Raw genomic sequence first — 25079 nt, 5'->3', positions numbered from 1 at the left:
TGTTCCGACACAAGTGCAGTGTCTCACTATTCCCTCTCTCTGCGGAAATTATCGAACTCAGAATTGCAAAATTCCAAACTATTGTCAGTTCGAAGACGCTTAACTTTTCTTTCTGTCTGCCTCTCAACCATCGTCTTCCATTTAACAAATGTCGGAAATGTTTCATCTTTTGTTTTCAGAAAATACACCCGCACCATCCTTGAGTAATCATAAATCAAAGTCATAAAATACCTGGCACCACTCTTGGAGAGAACTCTGTTTGGACCCCACAAGTCTGAATATATATAATCTAACATGTCTCTGGTCTTGTGCACGGCCTTCTTGCTGAACCTTACCATTGTCTGTTTACCAAACACACAATGCTCAATAAAATTCAAAACTTGATTTTTGTAACCATTTAGCAAATTCTGCTTACTCAACAGAGACAATTCCTTATCACTCATATGACCAAGCCGCAAGTGCCATAACTGAGATTGATTCAGATCACTTTTCCCAGAAGCTACAACAGCTTCCCCTTCAGCTACACTGGCCTGAAGATGATACAATTTAGAATGCAGTTTACCCTCAATGAGTACCATGGAGCCTTTACACATTTTAAGTATTCCATTCTCGGAGTGAAACTTATACTCTTTATCATCCAAAGTCGAAAGAGAAATCAAATTTCTCTTTATCCGAGGAATGCCAACACTCAATATTTCTGATAATTCCATCGAACATTCTCAATTTGATTTTACCAATCCCCTCTACTGGTAATGGATTATCATCTCCCATGTAAACAGTCCCACTCATTTGCTTGTAAGTTGCAAACCAATTCTTGTGTGGACACATATGGAAAGTATCACCAGAATCAAGAACCCAAGAATTCTGCCCATGATTGGAACTCACAGTACAGACTTCCCCCACATAGTCACTATCATCAGAATTATTGCTAGTGTCAACAATATTTACCGAATTATCTATTTTCTGCTTCCCTCTTTTCTCCTTCAGCTTAGGACAATCTCTCTTGTAGTGACCTTGCTCCCCGCACTTATAGCAGTTTTGCTTCCTTGCTCTAGAATTTGATCTGGCGGTTGACTTTTTTATGTTAAAGTCCTTTTCTTGTGTTCTTCCTATACTCAAGACACTCGCCTTCAATTCTGCTGTCTGGAAAGCTTTTTTTTAACTCTTTAGATTTTAGTGCATTACTAACATCTTCTAGTGAAATGTTGTCTTTCCCATATAGCAGCGTATCTGCAAAAGTATCATAAGTCGGTGGTAAAGAACATAACACAATCAAGGCCTTATCCTCACTCTAAATTTTGATATCCACGTTCTTCGGGTCTATTATAATTGAATTAAACTCATCAAGGTTAGTTTTAACAGGTGTACCTTCGTTCATATGGAAATTGTATAACCTTTTTTTCAAGTAGATGCGGTTTGTTAGCGTTTTCTTAGAATACAGATCTTCCAGCTTCTTCCATGTTGTTGCTGCAGAAGTTTCTTCAACAATTTTCTGAAGAACGCTATATGTAACGCTCATAAAAATCACACTCAAAGCCCTCTCCTTCAAGTCTGTCTTATTTGTCTCTGTCATCTCTTTAGGAAAATCCTCATCAATTACCTTCCATAACCCTTGTAACAACAGTGACGATTTCATCCTAATCTTTCATAGACTGAAACTAGAACTCCCGTCAAATTTCTCTACTTTGTACTTTGTTGAAGATGATAAAGACATCTTAACCCTAGATTATATATGGAAACCCGAACCTTGCTCTGATACCAATTGTTGCAGAAGATCGTGGTTAACTAGCACACAATAACACACAAAGCAAATAGAGAAGAAAAAATCAACATAAGGACTTAACGAGGTTCGGCTAAGCCTAATCCTCGGGGCAGAAGCAGAGAGAGTTTTTCACTATGAATGAGAAGAAAAGCACAATACAATCTCTAGAATCTCCAACTACAACCCCTATACATATCCCAATTAGTCCCAAACCTATAGGAGAAAGTTTTCCCAATTTGACAAGGACTATAGATTTTCCTTTCCCAAATTTATTAGGACAATGGATTTTCACTACAATAAGAAAGGGCTTTAGTGGCAATAAATAATGGTATTAGTGACAATAACAATAGCCGCTATATCTTTTACCGGCCATTGGTGTTTCGCCGCTGAAATCAGGGTCGGCAAAGCCTTTAGCTACCGTTCTTACAAAAGCTGGTAAAAGGTACGAGTTATTGCCGCTAAAAATTATTAGCTTTAACGGCAATTGTTTGCAGCAATTATTATGGTTGCTAAACCAATCCAAAACGGCTACTTATGCTCTTTAGCGTCCATTTATAAGGCCACTATATTCGAAACAATTGCCGCTAAAAGTCCATATATGTAACCGCAATAGTTTTGTGGCAATTAGAATGGATGATAAATTCAACTAAATGTCACGACCCAAGTTCTCCCTTCGTGAACTGTCGTGACGGCACCTAGTCTCTACAACTAGGTAAGCCTAACAAATTGCGGAAATAGGAAATGAAATACGAAACTAGCAAGTTGCGGGTAAAACATGATAAAAGAGTTCAAAATGCTGCTCGGCATATACAATACACACTCTCAAAACTGAATCAAAACTCCCAAAGCCCGGAATCTCATGAAATCACAAGCTATAGAAAACTATATAGTGTTCTAACTCCAGAATGTCTAATCAAAAGTAAATACAGGAAGTCTAAAGCTAAAGGGGAGAATAGAGAGGGACTTCTAGGTCTACGGACGCGGCAGATATACCTCAAAGTCTCTGATATCGCCCGCCTCACTAGTAGAACGGTTGAGTAGAAGAACCTGGATCTGCACATGAAAAACATGTGTAGGAAAGGGCATGAGCAAACCACAGCGGTACCCAGTAAGTGCCAAGCCTAACCTCGGTAGAGTAGTGACGAGGAAGTTCAGCTCCCTACTGGTTATATATATATAATACTAACAGTCGATAAAGAATAAAATCACAGAAAGAATATAACTCAGTATACAGAGATAGCAACAGGGGATCTCCCAGGATATCATCCCGTAGTCCCAAACATAAATGTGCAGAGGATCTTCCGGGATATCGTCTCGTAGTCCGAATCATAAATATGCAGGGAAATCTCCCGGAGTACCAATCCGTAGTCCCAAAGTAAATATCCAGTACAGGAGAATCTCCCGGGATGTCGTCCCGTAGTCCCAAATATAAATGTGCAGGGGGATCTCCCGAAATACCGATCCGCAGTCTCAAAGTAAACACACAACAGTCTCAAGAAAAGCATCTACAATCCTATTCAAGTTCGTACCAAGAAAACAGAGATTTCTATTCTAAACATGCTACACAGAATTCAAGTATACAGTTTAAGCAGGTAGAACAGCTAAATCACTTAAGCATGCTTTCCTAAGCTAAACAGTAGGCTTTAAGATACAAGTAGTGTTCAACAAAAAGAAAACACAGATATTTACTTAATGAAAACGGGGGTTTTCCAACAATTAGCATGCGTACGCACTCGTCACCTCACGTACACGGCATTCATATAACAACAATATCAAATCCTAAGGGGAGTTTCCCCCACAAGGTTAGGCAAGCCACTTACCTCGAACCGGCTCAGAATCAATCCGAAATCACTCTCTTGCCACGAGTATCCAACTTCGAGTGGCCCAAATCTAATCAAATAAATTGCATAACGTAAATATGACAATAAACAACGAATTTAGCTAACAGAATCGAAGCTAAGGTAAGAAAATAGAAAAACACCCAAAAATCCTCTCCGAGCCCATGTCTCGGAATTGGGTAAAAATTACGGATTATGAACGCCCATTCACTCACGAGCACACTCGAACAAAAATCACCAAAATCCAACGCCAAATCTCACTCAAAACTCAGATTTTAAATTGGGGAACTTTTCTCCCATTTTCAAACTTTTACCCTCAATTTCCTTAATTAGAAGAGGAAAACAACAATAGATTATAGTATTATGATCAAAATCGAGTTGAAATTCGTTACCCAATGATTCTCCTTCAAAACCCCTCGAAAAATCGTCTCCCACCGTGCTCCAATTCGATTTTTGTGTTATGAAATTTCAAAACCTCGAATTTTCTATATCTGCCCAGCGATTTCTGCATCTGCGGTTCATGGGGCCGCACCTGCAGTCCCGCAACTGCGGCTTGGGCTCCGCATATGCGGAATTTCATTAACACCCTAGGCACCGCACCTGCGCTCTCTTCTCCGCAGATGCGGTCCGCTTCTGCTGTCCTTGAGCCGCATCTGTGGTCACTGGCCCTTGTGTCCCAAACCGCACCTGTGACCTTTTTCCTCGCTTATGCGGGCCACACCTGCGGGCTCCTCATCGCAGGTGCAAAAATACCAGAAGCAACAACTTCAGAATTAGCCCAAGTCCAAATTCAACTTCCGTTAAGCATCCGAAACTCACCCGAGGCCCCCGGGACCTCAACCAAACATACCAACCAATCCTAAAACATCATACGAACTCAATCGAACCCTCCAATCACATCAAACAACGCTAGAATCACGAATCACCCTTCAATCCAAGCCTAATGAACTTGAAACCTCAAGGATTCTAGAACCGATGCCGAAACCAACCAAATCATGTCTAATTGACCCCAAATTTTGCACACAAGTCACATCCAACACTACGGAGCTATTCCAACTTTCGGAATCGGATTCCGACCCCGATATCAAAATTTCACTATCGATTCGGAAACTTCAAAAATTCAACTTTCGACATTTCAAGCCTAAATAAGCTACGAACATCCAAAACATTATCCAAATACTCCCCTAAGCCCGAAATTACCCAACAGAGCTAACAGAATCGACGGAATTCCATTCCGAAGCCGTCTTCACACTGCTCCGACTACGGTCCAAATTCTAAAGCTTAAGCTCTCATTTAGGGACTAAATATCCCAAAACACTCCGAAACTCAAAACGAATCTTCCCGGAAAATCATAATAGCAGAAATAAACACCGAGAAAGCAGTTAATAGGGGATCGGGGCATTAATTCTCAAAACGACCGGCCGGGTCGTTACACTAAATTGCCGCTAAATATCTTTAACAATAATTGTTTTCCAACAATTATAATGGCTACAATATCCCTTGTAAAAATGTCTAAATTTTCCCTTTTATCGTTCATTTATATAGGCGGTATATTAAGTTAAGTGGCGCTAAAAGTCACAAGCTGTAATGGCAATAGTTTACCCACCACTTATAATAGTTACTACATTCGTCCAGAATATGAACCAAACAACAAAATAAATTAATAGTAATTCAAAAAACATAATATATCTCATTAAAACTTAACAAACAAAAGGAAGTACTAATCCATATATTAATGTCAACAGTAGCTTAAAAAATAAACTTATATTGTTTGAACTAAATTGTTAATATCATTATATAACTAATTCTGACGAATGATTGTCTTCAAATAATTTCCCTAGCTCTTTATCATATTGAAATTTTCCATCCGCTAAATTATCGAACATCAGACTGTATGACCTGAAATTATTAAATAAATGTATCAAAACATGAAATATAATATGAAAAAATATCTTTAGGAACCTTTCTCAGCCAAGTATCCTACGGATAGTTATAAGCAAAAATAGATAGATGGATTAATAGGCAAGCAAAATAGATGTGCAGAGTACTAGCTGAGGTAAGTAAATGGAAGCTGCACATCAAATTAATCAGCAAATGTTATAGTCGTCAGGTTCTTTTCTTTAAACACGAGTGCTAGATTATGCTTACATACTACTAATTAAGCTCTCAAATAGGTGACAGAAAATTATGCGCACTAGCCTAGACAAAATTTTAGGCATAATCATATTGTTTGTGCCACAAATAGTTGAAATTAAATTTCTTTAGAAACAACAGCTAACTTAAGAATAACTATTTTCTGATAACAACTTAAAAATAACTATTATTCCAAGACTAAGGTCAATGGACCATTGCAACAAGATACTCATAAAACCTTCACATGACTGATATGAAGCTATGTTGAAACATAAGACCTACCACAGGACGTAAAACATGTTAGCCGGTAGAGATGAGCTACATGAATCTTCTATTTCAATATAAGTCATGTAATAAGTTCCCTGGAAATAAAAAACCTTAATTCCAACAAACAAATAATGCTTTTATATTCTAGTTACGTACGAGAACTTACTAAAATTTTAAGACTTTGTCATATTGTAACGACCCGACTGGTCGTTTTGAGTTTTCGCACTTTGCTCGCCAGTTCTCAGGCATGACTTACCCCATGTAGTATATTATGACTTATGTAAACCGTTGGTTCTGGTTTTCAGGGTAATCGGATCGAATTTGGAAGAACAGTTCTCAGTTTGAAGCTTGAAATTTGAAAGGTTTGACCAAGATTTGACTTGTTTGTATATGATCTCGGATCAGAAATTTTATGATTTGGTTAGCTCCGTTAGGTGATTTGGGACTTAGTAGCGTGATCGGAATGCATTTTGGAAGTTCGTGGAAGGTTTAGGCTTGAATTGGCGAAATTAAGATTTCGGCATTTTCCGGTTGATAGGTGAGATTTTTATTCAGGGGTCGGAATGGAATTCCGAGAGTTGCAATAGCTTCGTTGTGTCATTTGGGATGTGTGTGCAAAATTTTAGGTCATTCGGACATGGTTTGGTTGGGTTTTTGATCGAAAGCGTATTTCAGAAGATTTTTAGAAACTTAGGCTTGAATTCGATGTGTTTTGGGTAATTTGATGTTGTTTGAGGTGTTTTGATGCTTGGAGCAAGTTTGAATATGGTTATGTGTTGGTGCCTTTGGTTGAGGTCCCGGAGGCCTCGGGTGAGTTTCGGATGGTCATTAGGAGCATTTTGAAGTTTGAAAGTTGCAGAAATTTAAGGTTCAGTGTTACACAGATTTATCTCTTCGCGTTCGCGAGAGGGGCCTCGCGTTCGCGAAGAAGGAATTGAGGAAAGCCAGGATTTAGCCTTCGCGTTCGCGAGATGGGCTTCGCGTACGTGAAAGGCTGGGATGCAGTGCTTCGCGTTCGCGAGAGGGTACCCGCGATCGCGTAGAGTAATTTGGGATCGAGGTTCTTTTGTTCATCGCGTTCGCGTAAGTTGCGTCGCGTTCGCGTAGAGTAAAATTTGGTCAATGCGAGTTTGTGCTTTGCGAATGCGAGAGTTTGACCGCGTTCGCGAAGAAGGAAATCAGGCCTGGGCAGAATGTTTTTAAGTCGTCTTGTCCGCGATTTTGGGACTATTTTCACCCATTGTTGATCATTTTGAGAGCTTTTTAAAGGAGATTAAAGAGGGATTCAAAGGGAAACGACTTGAGGTAAGATTTTTGGACTTAAAACTCGATTCTATTGTGAAATCTACCTAGAAAATCATGAAAATTTAAGCTAAAAATGGAAGAACTAGGGCTTGGAATTTTGGACATTTGATTTGGGATTTGAAGGGTCATTTGTGGACGGATTTGGATGTTTTTGGTATGTATGAACTCGTGGGGAGATAAGGAACCTATTGGTGTAAAAATTTCTGAGTTTCGAGAAGTGGGCTTGGGGCTCAAGTGTTGCTAATTTCGGGATTTTTGGTATTTTTCGATTGTTTTCGCTTGGGCTTTTTTCCCTTAGCATATTGTGACGTATTCGTTCTGATTTTGGATAGATTCGACGTGCGTGGAGGCCGATTCGAGGGGCAAAGGCGTCGCGAGCTAGAGATGTAGCCGGTTCGAGGTTAGTAATGGTTGTAAATGATGTTCTGAGTGTTTGAAACACTGCACATCGTAGTGCTATATTGAGGTGAGGAACACGCTTAATGATGAGCGTGGGGTCATGCACTATTGGGGATTGTGACTTGGTCCGTCCCGATTGATGATTTTACCGCGTATTTGATTGAAATCTATTTGCTATCATCATTATTTGGGTTGAATGCCATATTTGGGCTTCGTGCCAATTATTTGAACCCTTCGAGGATTGTTGTTGATGTTTCCTCACTGTTTTGACTTTATACTTGAACTCAGTCATGTTATTTCCACTGTTTTCAAAACTCAGCCATGTTTACTCTGTTTTAATACTCAAATGATATTTAAATGATGTTTTGGGCTGAGAAATACTGTTTTACTGTTGCCCGAGAGGCTTATGTGATTTTTGACTAAGTAAGGCCGAGGGCCTGTGTTGTGAGGATATCTTCGAGATCGGGCTGCACGCCGCAGCGATGATACATATCTTTGGGACCGGGCTGCACGCCGCAGCGGTGATGCGTGCAGCCTGATACATATCTTTGGGATCGGGCTGCACACTGCAGCGGTGATACATATCTTTGGGATCGGGCTGCACGCCGCAGCGGTGATACACTGATTTGATTATGAGGCTAAGGGCCTGAGATTGTACGCCATGAGGTGGCTTGATATTGATATGAGGTCGAGGACCTGTTTATGATGCCACGAGATGGCTTGTTATTGCGCTTGGGCGGTAAGGGGCCCCTCCAGGAGTCTGCACACCCCCAGTGAGCGCGGTTACCTAGTGTGATGTGAGATATAGCCCGAGGGGCTGGTACTCTTCTATGTTATTGCCTGAGGGGCTGGTACTGTTCTATGTGATTGCCCGAGGGGCTGGTACTGTTCTATGTGATTGCCCGAGGGGCTGGTACTATTCTATGTGATTGCCCGAGGGGCTGGTACTGCTCTGAGATATTGTCCGAGGGGCGGATTTGTTGATATGGTGCCCGAGGGGCGAACCTTATGTGCTTATCTTTCTTATTTGCCTGTCATTTACTTGCTTAATTGTGTATTTGTGCCCGAGGGGCGGATTTCTGTGCTTATCTACACTAGTTGTTATGCATTCATTTGCACAACTGTTGAAAAGTTATTTGAAAAAAGGTATAAACTGAGCTAAGATGTTTTAAAGGATTTTTCAGCTTCATTGCTCTCTACTGGCTTTTGAAACTGCTTCTATACGGCATGTTGATGCTCTTTTCATGATTTCTTATCACTCAGTCTTTATTTATGATTATTACTCACTGAGTTGGACTACTCACTTTACTCCCTGCACCATGTGTGCAGATTCAGGTATTCTACAGCCGGTAGCGGGTTTTGGCTGATCGGAGGCTGAGTTATCGGAGTTTAGTAAGGTAGATGCTGGCGTTTGCAGCTCTGCTTTTCTCCCTCCTTAGTTTTTTAGTCTGTACTTAGTACATTCCAGACTTTGTCAGTTGTATTTAGACTTAGTAGATGCTCATGACTAGTGACACCCCGGTATCGGGCTGAGTTCGGTGTATTCCGCGTATTGTTTTGTATTGTCATTGTTACTTCTGAGTTTATATCATGTTTTAGACATAATGCTTATTGTTTAATTGCTTAAAGACCGGTTTGAAATGTGTCGGTTGGCCTTGCCTTCACGAGAGGCGCCATCACGATCGGGTCTGGGTTTAGGGTCGTGAACAAGTTGGTATTAGAGCCTAGGTTACATAGGTCTCACGGTTCATGAGTAGGTTTAGTAGAGTCTCGCAGATCGTCGGAGATGTTTGTATTTATCCTCAAGAGGCTGCAGATCCTTTAGGAAAACTCCATATTCTTGAAATTCTTATCGTACGTCGTTGATTCAGCTTGAAATGTAACTCTTGAAATTCCTTCCACGCATTCGTATGCGCGAACGAGCGCTCAGTATCGGATGTGCATCGATGGCTTGTGATCCCCTGATTGAGGGGCGAGATGTGATCTCTATGTGCTGATGTTGGGCCAGCCTGAAGGGCTCGAGGCCAGATTTTTGCCTATAGCTTGAGCATCGAGGTACTGATTGTGTGAGCACGTGTTTCTGGATCTATGTGTTCTGTTGTGTCCCTATTAGGGGAAGTAATGACTGGATAGTATGTGATGAGAGTGATGTGACTGCGAGATGTATTCATATGATTTAGTAGCGACGAGAAGGGTCTGCTGGAGGATAGAAGAACCATTAGGTGCTTGATTTCCGTCTTGATTCGAGTATTAGCCCCGAGTTATGGGCGTGTGATGAATCTTTTCATGTTTCCTAGTTGGGAGTGAAGTAAATTTCATGTTACGATATGAGTTCAGACTCAGGAGGACTAAAATGACTGCGTAATGTTCATGACGGTGGAAGGTATATATATAAATATTAGTTTAAGGCGAAGCAGGTGAGTTATCTCCTGCGAAGTGTTCTGAGGTTGTGTGATCCTTATGTTTTCGGTTAGAAGATCTCAATTACAAGTGAAATATGTGTGTTGCAATTTGAATTTGAGCTGCTTAAGAGAATGGGTTTAATTGTTACGAGAGTAAATGCGAGATTTGCAGAAGATATGAAGTACTAGATGGTCTGTGTTCCACGAGCTTATGAAGGATTGAGTTCATCTCACTATAGTGTTATGGAAGCAATAAAGTATATGCGTTATGAGTTGTTGTTGGTAGGGGACGCTCGGTGCATAGGGCAGGAAGTTGCTAAGTTGTAATGGAATGATGTTACATTCTGCGATGCCAGAGTGCTTATGAGGCACGGGTGGTTCGGTTCGTTTGTTCAGGCTAATTGCAGTTTGAATAGAGTAAATGACTCTCGAGAATGGTGCCAATGTGGTTAAGGCTCTACATGTAACAAGTGGAAATTTGCAAGTTGTACTTATGGCTAGAAACTGGGTTTTCAGTGGAAGATGGCAAGACTTGTGGTATTTTCTATATTAATTATGGGATTCTATGTATCAGTATCGGGAAGGTGAAGGTAATGGCTTCAGATTCGCAGTAAGTCCGCTCAGGGTAGGTATCTTGAATGTGGTGCTTTTGGGAACACTTAAAAGAGTATTCAGCGGGTTATGAGCCTTAGGCTGTGTGGTATTATGCTTGGGTCTCGTGTGGTGAGATTGGGTTGAGGAAATATGGTGTTATGGCAAGAAGGAGTATCAATTGAAGGTAAATCAGAAGGGAGCTCGGATAGATGTGATAGCTTGTTAGTAGGCCAGATCGGTATGGCAAGGATATGATTAGTTCCTTGGATGTTTACGGGGTAATGAGTTCTACAGGTATTTCGCGGTAATGCTCTTGGGTTTTAGTGGCATGCGTAGGTTGATTGAGTTAGGAGGATTCAGTCCTGACAGACTTGGTTTTTGTGCAAGGGGAGTCGGAGAGTTCTTGTTGATTTCTACCGCGGTTAGAGATGTATATTTTCTGCTGGCGTGAGGAGCTTGAGATGTATAGTGATTTTCTTCTAGAATGGGATCAATGGAAAAGTTCTTGGTTGGTTGAGTACATAGTTGCTTGTGGCTCGGAAGGGATATGAAATTCTCATGTTATTTTAGGATGGATTTGGACATGCGGTATGTGTGGAGGTTGAGATTTGCGTGTGTAAGGTTGCGGTTCAGTTCTGACCGGAAGGCCATAAATTCTCAGGCAGCCCGGGCAGTTCTAGATAATTAGAAAAATGGGCTTCAGATGATTAAGGAAATGGTATTGCTAATTGGGGTGATTTGACAAGGGTATATGTTTCAGAAAAAAGCAATGTGATTAAGTTGATGGTACTGCGGCGCTTTCTTGTGGGATCGATTGCTGATATTCGAGTTTGCTTACTGGCACAGAAGAATTTTAGGAGTACCTCTCATGGATGATTGGGTATTGGAGGTGTGTTGTATCTTTGGACAGCGGAATTGGGGTCAGGTATGGTGATTCGTGTGCTATATGGAGTTGGAGACTGGGAGTTCTCATATTCAGGCCATGTTGTGGTTGTGGGTCATGCGTATCGGAACTATTTAGTGACTATGGGGGTCTGGAGACCCGAGTGGATCTTTTGTTGCTTGGTACGTTAGATTTTGGAGGTGATATTGGGTATGGACTAGTTGTCTCAGTGTTGTGTCATTCTGAGCTATTGCGCTAAGGCAGCGATGTTGGTTATTCCGGGAATGCCACGGATCGAGTGACGAGGTTCGACGGATTATGTTCTTAGTAGGGTGGTTTTATATTTCGAAGGCCCAGCGGATGGATGGGAAGGATTGTTTTTCTTATTTTGGGCTCTCGTGATGGATGTTAGTGCAGAGGCTCCTCATATTGATTCAGTTCCGGTAGTGAGGGACTTTTCGGATGTGTTTCATGTTGCCAGGCAAGGTTGTTGATTTCGGTATTGATTTGATGTCGGGCACCGTATCGTATGGCACCGGCAGAGTTAAAGAAGTTGAGGGAACAACTTCAGGATTTTCCTTGATAAGGAGTTCGTTGGCAAGCCAATGTGGATGCGTGTTCTAACTTGGGTCGGCTTGGTTGGCTCCAGATTGTATTATTGAGGGATGTGTTGATCCGATTGTTGTTGAGCTTATTAGTAATCTGGGGAGGTCTATGAGTTACCTTTCTGTGTTGCGAGGTGTTATGATTTGTTGGTTATCGGCACATATGGTGCGGTTCTATTGGGGTCTCATAGTGGAAGTCGAGCGGGAAGAGTAATTGGGTGTTGCTCGGTGAATGGCGTATCGGTTATGTCCTTTCGAGTTTGTGTGGTGTATGTTATTTGCTTCACCGTGGGTGTGATGATTTGCTTTGGCTCCAGACATCAAAGTATGCGTAGTTGTCGATTTCGAGCATAGTGACTTGAGGTGTTTCATGTGGAGCAGTATTTGGATAGGATCGCGCATTGCAGCGAAGTTATGTGGAGGTATGACCTTGCGGGTTAGATTCGTGTGTTCTATTTCTATAATGTGAAACGGGTCTCAGCCTTGTGTTGTGGTAGTACTGGTGAGCTTGCGGTACAGCTCTTTCATCTGAGTTATTTTCACGAACTGAGTGTGTTCGGATTGCTGTTTATTGGAGCGCACATTCCGCAAGTTGTGGCTTTAGTCTGTATTGAGGTGTCATGTCACCAGAGTATTAATGTGGATTCGATGAGATCGTGGGAATCTTTAATGAATGCCACGGATTCGATTTCAGCATGTTGGAAGGATAATATCGAGGTTCGGCTCAGAAATTTGCTATGGTCCTTACCGACAGAGAGGGAGCTCCATGATTGGTTGATCTGAGAAATGGTTATGGCTTACTGTGTGTTTTATTTATCATTGGCAGTATATGAAAGTGTTGGAATGAGACTTTAGTGATAAGAGTCCTTCTAGCAGTATTCGGGTGTTGCGTGCAGCTGCTGTGATTAGAAGTTATCACTACAAATGTTTGGGTTATGTGGTATATTATGTAATTGCACCTGAGGTTGCAGGTATGGGTTATTACGGCTTGTTCGGGCTTATTCAGAGTATAGATGTGAGATTCTGATCGTGTGGATGATTTCGGAAATGTAAATGTGGTTCTATGGTTTAGGGCCTAGATTGGATTGTGAAATTTCAGTTACAATGAGTTATCGGACCCATATGAGATAGGGTGACGTGGGATCACCCCCGGGTATGTGCATGGTAAGGTTATTCAGCAATTGGTTGGCTTTTGGAACAACTCTGGGCACGTTCGAGGAAGAACGTATGTTTAAGTGTGGGAGGATGTAACGACCTGACTGGTCGTTTTGAGTATTCACAATTTGCTCGCCAGTTCTCGGGCATGACTTGCCCTGTGTAGTATATTATGACTTATGTAAACCGTTGGTTTTGGTTTTCAGGGTAATCGGATCGAATTTGGAAGAACAGTTCTCAGTTTGAAGCTTGAAATTTGAAAGGTTTGACCAAGATTTGACTTGTTTGTATATGATTTCGGATCGGAAATTTTATGATTTGGTTAGCTCCTTTAGGTGATTTGGGACTTAGGAGCGTGATCGGAATGCATTTTGGAAGTCCGTGGAAGGTTTAGGCTTGAATTGGCGAAATTAAGACTTCGGCGTTTTCCGGTTGATAGGTGAGATTTTTATCCGGGGGTCGGAATGGAATTCCGAGAGTTGCAGTAGCTTCGTTGTGTCATTTGGGATGTGTGTGCAAAATTTCAGGTCATTTGGACGTGGTTTGGTTGGGTTTTTTATCGAAAGCGTATTTCGGAAGATTTTTAGAACCTTAGGCTTGAATTCGATGTGTTTTGGGTAATTTGATGTTGTTTGAGGTGTTTTGATGCTTGGAGCAAGTTTGAATAAGGTTATGTGTTGGTGCCTTTGGTTGAGGTCCCGGAGGCCTTGAGTGAGTTTCGGATGGTCATTCGGAGCATTTTTGGAGTTTGAAAGTTGCAGAAAATTAAGGTTCAGTGTTGCAGAGATTTATCTCTTCGCGTTCGCGAGAGGGGCCTCGCGTTCGCGAAGAAGGAATTGAGGAAAGCCAGGATTTAGCCTTCGCGTTCGCGAGATGGGCTTCGCGTTCGCGAAAGGCTGGGATGCAGTGCTTCGCGTTCGCGAGAGGGTACCCGCGATTGCGTAGAGTAATTTGGGATCCAGGTTCTTTTGTTCATCGCGTTCGCGTAAGGTGAGTCGCGTTCGCGTAGAGTAAAATCTGGTCAATGCGAGTTTGTGCTTCGCGAACGCGAGAGTTTGACCGCGTTCGCGAAGAAGGAAATCAGGCCTGGGCAGAATGTTTTTATGTCGTCTTGTCCGCGATTTTGGGTCTATTTTCACCCATAGTTGATCATTTTGAGAGCTTTTTGAAGGGGATTAAAGAGGGATTCAAGGGGAAACGACTTGAGGTAAGATTTTTGGAATTAAAACTTGATTCTATTGTGAGATCTACCTAGAAAATCATGGAAATTTAAGCTAAAAATGGAAGAACTAGGGCTTGGAATTTTGGACCTTTGATTTGGGATTTGAAGGGTCATTTGTGGACGGATTTGGATGTTTTTGGTATGTATGAACTCGTGGCGAGATAAGGAACCTATTGGTGTAAAAATTTCTGAGCTTCGAGAAGTGGGCCCGGGGCTCGGGTTTTGCTAATTTCGGGATTTTGGTATTTTTCGATTGTTTTCGCTTGGGTTTTGTTTCCTTAGCATATTGTGACGTATTCGTTCTGATTTTGGATAGATTCGACGCGCGTGGAGGCCGATTCGAGGGGCAAAGGCGTCGCGAGCTAGAGATGTAGCCGGTTCGAGGTGAGTAATGGTTGTAAATGATGTTCTGAGGGTTTGAAACCCCGGATTGCACATCGTAGTGCTATATTGAGGTGAGGCACACGCTTAATGATGAGCGTGGGGTCGTGCACTATTGGGGATTGTGACTTGGTCTGTCCCGATTGATGATTTTACCGCATATTTGATTGAAATCTATTTGCTATCATCATTATTTGGGTTGAATGCCATATTTGGGCTCCGTGCCAATTATTTGAACCCTTCGGGGATTGTTGTTGATGTTTCCTCACTGTTTTGACTTTATACTTGAACTCAGTCATGTTATTTCCACTGTTTTCAAAACGCAGCCATGTTTACTCTGTTTTAATACTCAAATGATATTTAAATGATGTTTTATGCTGAGAAATACTGTTTTACTGTTGCCCGAGAGGCTTATGTGATTTTTGACTGAGTAAGGCCGAGGGCCTGTGTTGTGAGGATATCTTTGGGATCGGGCTACACGCCGCAGCGGTGATACATATCTTTGGGACCGGGCTGCACGCCGCAGCGGTGATACATATCTTTGGGATCGGGCTGCAAGCCGCAGCGGTGATACACTGATTTGATTATGAGGCCGAGGGCCTGAGATTGTACGCCATGAGGTGGCTTGATATTGATATGAGGTCGAGGACCTGTTTATGATGCCACGAGATGGCTTGTTATTGCGCTTGGGCCTTAAGGGGCCCCTCCAGGAGTCTGCACACCCCCAGTGAGCGCGGGTACCTAGTGTGATGTGAGATATAGCCCGAGGGGCTGGTACTGTTCTATGTGATTGCCCGAGGGGCTGGTACTGTTCTATGTGATTGCCCGAGGGGCTGGTACTGTTCTATGTGATTGCCCGAGGGGCTGGTACTATTCTATGTGATTGCCCGAGGGGCTGGTACTGTTCTGAGATATTGCCCGAGGGGCAGATTTGTTGATATGGTTGTGAGGCTCCGTAAAAATTTTTGGCTCAAAACCTAGTATCTTGTGGTGTCGACTCCGAATATGTGTTAGGAATGCGTAGAAGCTCGTCGCGGTTCGGACCCTTGGTATTGATCTAAGCTTGTAAAAATCAAAAGAATCAATTTTTCTAGAGAATGTCATTCTGCGGCCCAGAATGCGGTCGCAGATCTAGTATGCGGACCTCATTCCTACCGCAGAGTGAAACAGAAGACTTGTCAAAATTAATATTGAAAATGCGGTCTATTATGCGATCGCATAACCAATATGCGGACGGCATAATCGTTGCATAAGTTCCTCAAGGATTTGTGAAGGTCAGTTCTGCGGTGCACAATGCAACCGCATAATAGGAATGCGGACCGCATTCCNGTACTACGTTACCCGTTCGACCTTAGGGCTGGTCGGGACTGTCCTCGCCCGTGATCGACCCCGTGATTCTCGACTTTTGTCAACGGTATCTAGTGACCCTTAGCCAAATTCATCCTTCATTCTGGCGCGTTGTTTATATGATCAGGTACTACGTGAACATGATCGAGGGGATGCCATTCTCGCTCGACCATCTGATCAGAATGTACAACCCTCGTTTCTTCCGCGGGGGTCTGATTAAGCTCCGCTGCCGAGCCCCGAAGAACCTTTTTGCCTATACCGAAGAGCCGGGAACAAGGGATGGATAAGCCGCTTCGTCCGAGTATGGACTTCTGACCTGATCCTGGCGGAAGGATGCCGTTTCTCGAGAGGTAGAATGTGGAACGTAAGTAGACATGTTATCTAGTGTTCCCTTGCCTTTCTTTGACTATGTTAGAATGCACTGAATTTTTCTTGATAATGCAGCCGCGATAATCTATCCCGGCGCAGTTATGGACCTCCCGAATTGGGTCGGTCGTCTGAATTCGATTTGCCCATATGTCGAGCGAGTGGCGCGATTTGTCTCAAGCTCGGTGGGAAGCTAAAGATCACGGTGAGCCTTTACCCCTGTCGTAGTCATATTCTTTGACCTGAGTCACTATTAGCAGCATTGTTGTTTCCTGTGTTTACCCCCTGCGCTTGTGTAGGCCTGGGGGAGGTCCCCTTGATGAAGGGAGTATTACCTAGTGAGGAAGGCACTTTGGTATCCGATGAAGGGAAAAAGAGACAACGGGATCCGTCGGACCGGCCCTTGGAATCTAAGAAGATGAAGGCAGAAGAAACTGAGGCCGGCCCGGCGGCCCTAACTCGAGTTGACGGCGAGGGAGAAAATAACTTCTCAACAGCATCCGATGGAGCGACAAACCTGGCCGACCCTTGGGCCGTGGAGGTGGTGGCTTCCGAGCCGGAGTCTGAGGGTGCTGCGATCCAGCTTTGTAGCAAGGAGACAACTGAGCGGGCACCAGGTGTAGCCTCCGAGGTGGCCGATGGTCAGGGTTTCCTTTGGGGCAGGGGTGCCTTCGGTAGAAGGTTCGGAGGGGCCTAGTCTTGGGGCCTTGAATGGACAAGGGATAGTCCCGATCGATCCTGCTAGCACCGTGGTCGTGATTGATTCCCCTCAGGGAACGACCCTATCTCCTAAAGGAGTGCAAGATGCCCTGCGTGAAGAGATTTCCGAATCAGAGAGACCTATCAAAGGCGGAGGTGCGCCCGGGGGGCTTCTAACCGTTCCCGAGGAAATCCCTGAGATCGATGCTTCACTCGTCTTCGGTGAGATGAGCAGGCTCTGTGAGCAGGTAATCCGTGCGAACCCTGCCTGTCGCTCTAGCCTTGGTTGTTTTGATCTTTGTCTTTTAATCTTGTCTTTTTCCGTGGCTCAGGCCAAGGCGCTCTATAGTCAGACTTTTGCCTGGTAACGGTGTGAGGTGATCTGTCATGAGCTCGAGAAAGCTCATCATACTGAACAAGTTATCTAGTCCATGTTCGCCATCATCTGAATGTTTTCGCCAGATCTCAGTGTCTTAACATCTCCGACCTGGTTTGTGCAGTTTGAGAAGGAAGGTGCTCTGTTGAGCGAGGAGCTCCGGGCCAGAGATTTTGAAGTCTCCGAACTCAAATGGCTCGTAAGGGAGATAACTTCCGAGAGGGATTCCCTCCAGGAGAAAGTGACCCTAGTCGGACGTCAGCTTAGTGATGCGAGGGAGGATAGTGACAAGTACATGGGTCTCCATTACGAGCTGGTAGTTGCACTATCCGGGATCAAAACCGAAGCTGAGGCGCTTATATCTTTGCATAGAGAGGATGCTATTGTGACCAGCGCTCAGACTGGGAAGGTGAAGACCCTGGGGAGGAGAGATGCTGCCTTGCTTACTTTCGGAAGTGTGTCGGGCAGTGGCTCAGGAGGAGACAAAAATGAAGGCGGAGCCCCTGGAGGAGAAGAGGCCGCTGAAGGACCCGTAGCCGATGGGACGCAACCCTCGGTGAAGCCATCGGAGGCGCAGGCTCAATAATAGATTAGGATTTTGTTTGCCTTTTCTTTGTAAGGGGTTTTCCAATATTTGTAACCATTCCCCCTGGGGGTCATAAGAAGGTTTTTGGCTTCCTATCCTTTCTTTCACTTTAGTGCGGTCTGGAGACAATGGCTCTTACGCCTCGGAACGATACGGCCTTTAATGTGTAAGCTGGCATTCGAGCTCTTATGCTTTTGTGTGCAAGCTGACGTTTGAGCTCTTATGCTTTTTTCCCTGGGGCATTTTTAGGTAACTATTTTGGGTTCAGTCTCCAAATCGGATCGCGATTCGAGTTCATTCGACCCTCAAGTTTTCAAATTTGCATGAGCTGGCGACAATGGCCCTTACGCCTTGGGTCGATGTGACCTTTTATGTGTAAGCTGGCTTTTGGGCTCTTATGCTTTCTGCCCTGGGGAATTTTTAGGTAACTATTTTGGGTTCAGTCTCCGAATCAGGTTACGACTCGAGCTCATTCGACCCTCAAGTTTTCAGATTTGTGTGGGCTGGCGACAATGGCTCTTACGCCTTGGTAGAAGTGACCTTTCATGTGGGCTTTATTTTTCCCTCATTAAGGACTTTTTGCGATAAATTTTGCCCGACTCTTCGACGGTTCGAGAAGAACCTCGATTATGAGCCATTTTGTGGCGATGATCGAGCACCTCGGGAGGTTTGGCTCGAAGGCTGAGTAGCTCGAAGCCTGTGATTTGGAGCTGACATGGTCGAAGCTCTTTTGCTTATGCTGAGGGTATCCTGTTTAACCAGTTCTTTTCGAAGTAGATTCAAAGTAATTGAAGGTCTGTGATTTTGTAGCGACGGTCGGGCGTCCTCGAGTCACATTAGCTTGGCTGGTATAGCCTTATGACCGTAGTCATTTGTGTTTGTCCAGAGCCATTTTTGATCCCAAGTGAAGTAGTTTGGGCGTCTATATTGAGGGTATGCCTTTTTAGGGGTCTTACAAGTTCGATATATAGCCTAAACTTTGATTTTCATATGAATTAAAATGCACAAATAAAAATGCAACAATTACCAAAGAATGCCACAAAATTCACAACAAATTACTAGAAAAAATTGCTTTATTTGAAATTTTGGGAATTACTGCTTAGGGCAAAAATCACGTGCTCACACCCAGGACCGCACATACGGAAATCGCAGAAGGCAGTGGCCTTCATTTATTCGGGTTCTAGGCCATTTTTGCTCATTTTCACTCATTTCTTGGGCGATTTTGGAGCTCTTGGAGGGGTGATTCCGCCTAGCATTATGAGGTAAGTTATTTCCAATTAATGTGAGTTTAATACTTGAGTTTTGGGTACATTAACACATAAAAATTTGAGAAAATCATGGGATTAGAGCAAAACCTAGGGTTTTGCTAAAAACAATATTCAACCGCGAAATTTGTTATGGAATGAAGTAGAAATCATATATTCGTGATCCTTAGGTTATAAAGAACAATTTTCTTCGAAAAATTTCGGAAATTCGGGCACGTGGGCCCGGGTCGGATTTTAGGAAACTTGTGTTTAAGGTTGGGAAATTGCGTAAATAGTTAGAATGCGATCTTGTGAGCTTGTATTGACTAGTTCTTACCTCGTTTATCTATTCTTGGATCGTTCGGCTCCAAATTGAGAGTTTGAGCTCGTTCTTGGCATTGGAAGTACGCTTTTGAGCGAGGTGAGTCTCCTTTCTAACCTTGTAAGAGGGAATTGTCCCCATTGGTGAGTAAATTGGTTATGTGCTCCTATTTGCGGGGGCTACGTACGCACGAGGTGACGAGAGTCCGTGCCTAGCTACTATTATGCTTTAGTCCGGGTAGTTTAGGGCCCAAAAGCATGCTTTCTTGTAATACTTGCAACCTTGTTGACAAATTTAAAATGCTTAAAACATATCGAACTTGTAAATGATTTTCTAGAAAAAGGCTAGATACCATTTCTTGACTTTTAAAAGAGAAACTTGCCTTTTCCTGAATACTTGCTCCTTGATGAATTATTGATTTGATTGTTTGAATGTGTTTATCTATTGTGGAACAGGCCGAACGCCTCGGTAGATTAAATAGATGCATCTATGGTTCGCGCCATTCGACCCTCTAGCAGTGCACAATTTAAATATTGTTGGATCGGGTCGTACGTCCTTGGCATGATTTGCGCATGCTTGTATTGCTTGCCTTGGAATTTATTGAAGTGATGTTGTTCCTTCCCGGCTTGAGAATAAATGTATAAATGACGAAAAGGAATTTGGAAATTTCCTATAAAAGAAAGAATTATTTACTTGCTTCATTCTATTGAATTACAATCATGTTTATAAAAATCCACGATTTAATATATTATTGATATAACATTATTGGACCACTAGTAAGTGTTGAAGTCGACCTCTCGTCTCTACTTCTTCGAGATTAGACGGGATACTTACTGAGTACACTTTGTTTTCGTACTCATACTACACTTGTTGTGCATTTTTGTTGCACAGGTTTATGTGTGACTAGTGGCTTAATGGCATAGCGGCATGGTTGATGAGACTTGGGTGAGTTACAATTATCGAGACGACCCGCAGCCAGCAGAGTCTCCTTCACAGTATTGTACTGTATTTTCATTTCTGTCCACTTTGTATACCGGACAGTTACTGTATTTTATTTCATTCCCTAGTAAATGTTCATGCACTTGTGACACCGGGTTCTGGGATATCTATGGGTTTATTTAGAAATTTAAGATTGTTAAATGTTCCATTATTTATTCAGTGAAATTTAGTATGTGTTGTTTAAACGTATAATAGAAGTGATTCCGGAAATATTTAAAACGAGAAGTTACTAGTTATTTGTCGTTGGCTTGCCTGACAATGGTGTCCGGCGCCATCACGACCCTTAGTGGATTTTGGGTCGTGACAAATGGGTTCAGCTCCACCATTCTTAACTTACGACCCTCAGTCTAATGGTCAAACTAAAGTAGTGAACAAGTGTGTGGAATGCTACCTTAGGTGTATATGCAATGGCAAACCTAAAGCGGACCATAGAACAAACCTATGCAAAGCCTAAGAATATGAAAAATCCATATGTTGGATGTATGAAGAAGTGTCAAAAAGCAATGTGCAAAAGAATCGTAAAACAAAACCAGCCATCATTGAGAACAAACAGATGGAAAACAAAATTATTTTCCTCTTTCTGCAAGGTAAAGGTTGCTAAAAGATCAAAACTGACTATTAACTTTCTGCTGCATGCAAAGAATACCTGAGCATCTCCTATGCTCTGGCCTAACTTCAGGTTAACTTCCGAAAGAGAGTACACTTCAATGCAATCAACTTACTTCCTTCTTCAGCATGAACGGTTATGGAACTGTCACTCTGCTCTTTTAACAGGTTGATCTTTCCTCTAAAAGAAATGATCATTTGCTTTGTCTGATCCTTCTTTTTTCATGTCTTCCAACTTTTTAAATTTCTTTCATTTTGTTGCTACACGTGCATCTACTTTTGGATTGACGACTTAGGCTCTTTATCTTTTCTGATGACGATTCTGTTGATCTCTTTTCTTGAGGTGTGGATTTGTTGATTACATTTTCCACAATATCCTTAGTGTTGGCATGTCACTCAATCTTGTCTCCCAAGGCCGTGGAGTCTACACTTTTTGGAGACTCCATTTTGGGTGAGGAAGCTTTGGAATCATGGTGTTTCTTGGGTGATGGCATAGACTCTTTAGGTTTAGGTGTCTCCGTTTCAGGTGGCGAAGCTGTGAAGTTTTGATGTTTCTTTGGTGATGGGGCCGACTCTTCACTTTCAGGTGACTCCGCTTTCTTAGAGAATACTGTGAGGTCCTGATGTTCCTCAGCTGACTTAGAAGATTCTTCATTTTTGGGTAATTTTGGAGACACTACATTCTTGTCAGGAGATTTCAGACCTTCATTTTCTACTGGAGGTCTACTTTTACTTTTACTGGGGGATAGATTTGTTGAGTCTTCTTTCACTTCAGTTTTGCTGGTTGGTTCCGCAACATTCTCTGATTTGGCGGATGCTGTGAGGTCCTGAGATTCCTCAGGTGACTTAGAAGATCCTTCATTTTTAGGTAATTTCGGAGACACTACATCCTTGTCAGGAGATTTCAGACCTTCATTTTCTACTGGAGGTCTACTTTTGCTGGGGGATAGATTTGTTGAGTCTTCTTTCACTTCAGTTTTGCTGATTGGTTCCACAACATTCTCTGATTTGGCAGGCAACTCCACTTTCGCCGGCATAGCTGTAGAGTTGTGCCGAGTCTTGGGTGAGTCTGGAGACTTTTCATTCTTATGAGGTGAATCCGTGCCATCATCCTTGTTGGTGGATATATCCGTGTCGTCCTCTTTTTTGTCTATCGATTCTGCAACCTCTGGATTGACCTCTGTCTTTTTCTCAACTTCCAAAGGTCCGAGCTTTGCATTACTATTCTTAATTGCAGTTGTTAATGATCTTGCATCACGAGCAGCTGCAAGCCGTTCAGGTGATGATGCCTGTTTTGCGAGAAGAAAAGAAGATATCACCACATCAAAGTAGTTAATTCATGGCTTAAGTGGTATTATTATTAGTATAATTATTGTTATTATCATTATCTGATAATTACTACAAAGAGAACCCAGAAGTGGTTAAATGATTTCATAGCAACAGAATGGATAGCTCTAAAATCAGTTATCAATGTTAGCAACAAGTTCACAAGTCACATTTGAATGCTAGAAAATTGCGGGACCATTTAATAAGTTACCTGTTGCAATTGTTCAGCCCTTTTCTTAAGAGCTTCTAAAGATGCTTCCTTGTAAATAAGTTTTAAAATGTAGACCAAGTGAGACTGGAGATTCTCTTGACGATGCTCGTCTGCTTTGCATTGGGGAATGGTAGAAAGGCAACCAACTGGGTAAAAGGAACAGTTGACGAGCTTCATCGGACAAACAGTTATACAGTGCCGGTCCATTTCACGCCGCATGAGCATTTCGGGGCACTTCTGCTCGCACTGAAGTATTTTGAAAGGACAAGTAGAATCATGCTGTTCCAGTTGAGCTGCACTAAATCTGGCATTACAGCCCTCATTTGCACAGTTTATTTCCCTGAAACCACACGAGGAGACATGTTGCACAAGCTCTTCTTGGGACTTAAACTTCATATTGCAGTGAAAGGTGTTCTTGAAGTCAACATTTCTAATCACTGTTTGTGCTACGGTTTCCCTCCTCCCCATCAACCAAAAGCCATTTATTTCCATTTCTTGTACGAAATCATCTATTCTGTCCTCTCTCCTTTCACTTAGTACCCATCCCGAAACCTTGCTAAAGAAATTCCTCTTTGACTGTCCAAAATCATCAATAAAATCTGAAATGATATCGTAAGGGTTGTCAGAGACAACTGTTTCTGTTCCACCATCTAAGACAACAGACTCGGCAACAAATGTCTCGCTTCTCTGGATAAGATAATCCACCATTTCTCTTCTGACATCAACAGCGACAGAAGCAGGGCTCTTGAATAGACCACCAGTCGTGTTGTCAACACAGGCCGAGGCTAATCCTGTAAGGAATTCCTGTGCTACCTTGCGAACCATTTCTGCATCGAATAGAATACAAGAAAAGAGAGGACCTTCCTCTTTTACTTCTTCAAGTGTCGAATCCCCTTCATTTGTAGGGGGATCCATGTTTGAAGATGCTTCCAACATTATGTATGAACTGCACTACACAGCAAATGAATACATGAAAACAATACTGGTGAAAGAAATAACTTTCAGGAAGAAAAATGTGCACTAATAATGAGCTTTAACCGCAAATAAACAGATGCACTGGAACAAGAGGATTGAAAAAATTCACCAAGCTTTAGGTTTCATATTTGGTATGCTACATTATTTGATCACAGGATTTATGATGAAGAAACAGAAGCAGTAAAAGATTGAAGAAATAACACCCAATCCGAAAGACAAGAGGGAAACTTTAGACTAAATTCAAATTAGTGAATTGCTTTTACCCAAATTTCCAACCAAGAAGAATGCATTTGCAAAAATGGCCATTACAGAATCAGACATAACCCAAAAGAGAACACAGTCTAACTGTAAGATTGGATCAAATGTTAAAAAAAAAATTGAAATCCATAAAAATGGGTATAAACACATACCTAATTAAATACCAACCCTCGAATTCAAAATCAGCTCAAATCACCTTTCTGCTATATAAACATTTTTCAAGGAAGTCAAAAGCTACAAAATGCAGATAGAAAAAGCATAAAGACAAGAACCAAACAAAAAGGTAAAAGAAAAGAAGACAAATTTCAGAAAGAAAGAAAAAAAAAAAAAAAGAACCTCAGTACCTTCAGTTTGGCGACTTTGTCTCCGCAAATGAAGCTAAATAATTTTATACAAAATGTACAAAATTATTCTGACCGACAAAACCGTCCCTCCACGATCGCCTTTCTCCTTTTTTTTTTAAGCATGCACCTGAGCGTATTTTTTTTTCCCCATTCTGTGATCTGTATGCTGAAGCCGGTAATGTGAAAATAAGAAACCAATATTTTTATTACGACCCCTCAAGTTTCGCAGGAAGTCCCAGTTACCCCACCGGAAACAAAATTCGTACATACTTGCGGTCAAAATACGGTTTAACGGCTCAAAGATCCAAGCTTTTCCACTTCTCTTTCACTACTATTCCCTAACTTTTTATGTGGCACATAGTTTAAAAAAGAGTTTTTCTTTATTATCTTAAATATGCATTTAAAATAAATGAAGATTTTAAATTAAATTATTTTTTAAATATAAAAGGGTATTGTTCTTTGTTAATGGAAAAA

The 25079-nt window shown here is 42.2% G+C and overlaps 1 protein-coding gene across 5 annotated transcripts; it reads right to left on the bottom strand.

Moving 5' to 3' along the window:
• LOC109225422 lies at nucleotides 21343-24776 on the bottom strand. Of its 5 annotated transcripts, none has more exons than XM_019390075.1 (4): nucleotides 24606-24776; nucleotides 24414-24495; nucleotides 23029-23979; nucleotides 21343-22780 (listed from the first exon to the last, which is right to left on the bottom strand). In XM_019390075.1, the coding sequence occupies exons 3-4, from the start codon at nucleotides 23962-23964 to the stop codon at nucleotides 21884-21886; spliced, it is 1833 nt and encodes a 610-aa protein (XP_019245620.1). In that variant the 5' UTR covers nucleotides 23965-23979; nucleotides 24414-24495; nucleotides 24606-24776; the 3' UTR covers nucleotides 21343-21883. The 5 variants fall into 5 exon arrangements, with proteins under 5 accessions (XP_019245620.1, XP_019245618.1, XP_019245619.1 ...); XM_019390073.1 differs by having other exon boundaries at nucleotides 23029-23974; XM_019390074.1 differs by having other exon boundaries at nucleotides 23029-23974; nucleotides 24414-24461.

The sequence above is a fragment of the Nicotiana attenuata genome, chromosome 5 (assembly GCF_001879085.1).
Source record: "Nicotiana attenuata strain UT chromosome 5, NIATTr2, whole genome shotgun sequence".
In the NCBI taxonomy this organism is placed as follows: domain Eukaryota; kingdom Viridiplantae; phylum Streptophyta; class Magnoliopsida; order Solanales; family Solanaceae; genus Nicotiana; species Nicotiana attenuata.
This window is presented reverse-complemented; position numbering and strand designations above follow the sequence as displayed.

Excerpts from the sequence above, each read along its gene's own strand:
- LOC109225422 (XM_019390075.1), bottom strand. The coding sequence starts at position 23,964 with ATGTTGGAAGCATCTTCAAACATGGATCCCCCTACAAATGAAGGGGAT. Across the intron at positions 22,781-23,028 it reads GGGCTGAACAATTGCAACAG|GCATCATCACCTGAACGGCT; the intron begins GTAACTTATTAA and ends CTCGCAAAACAG.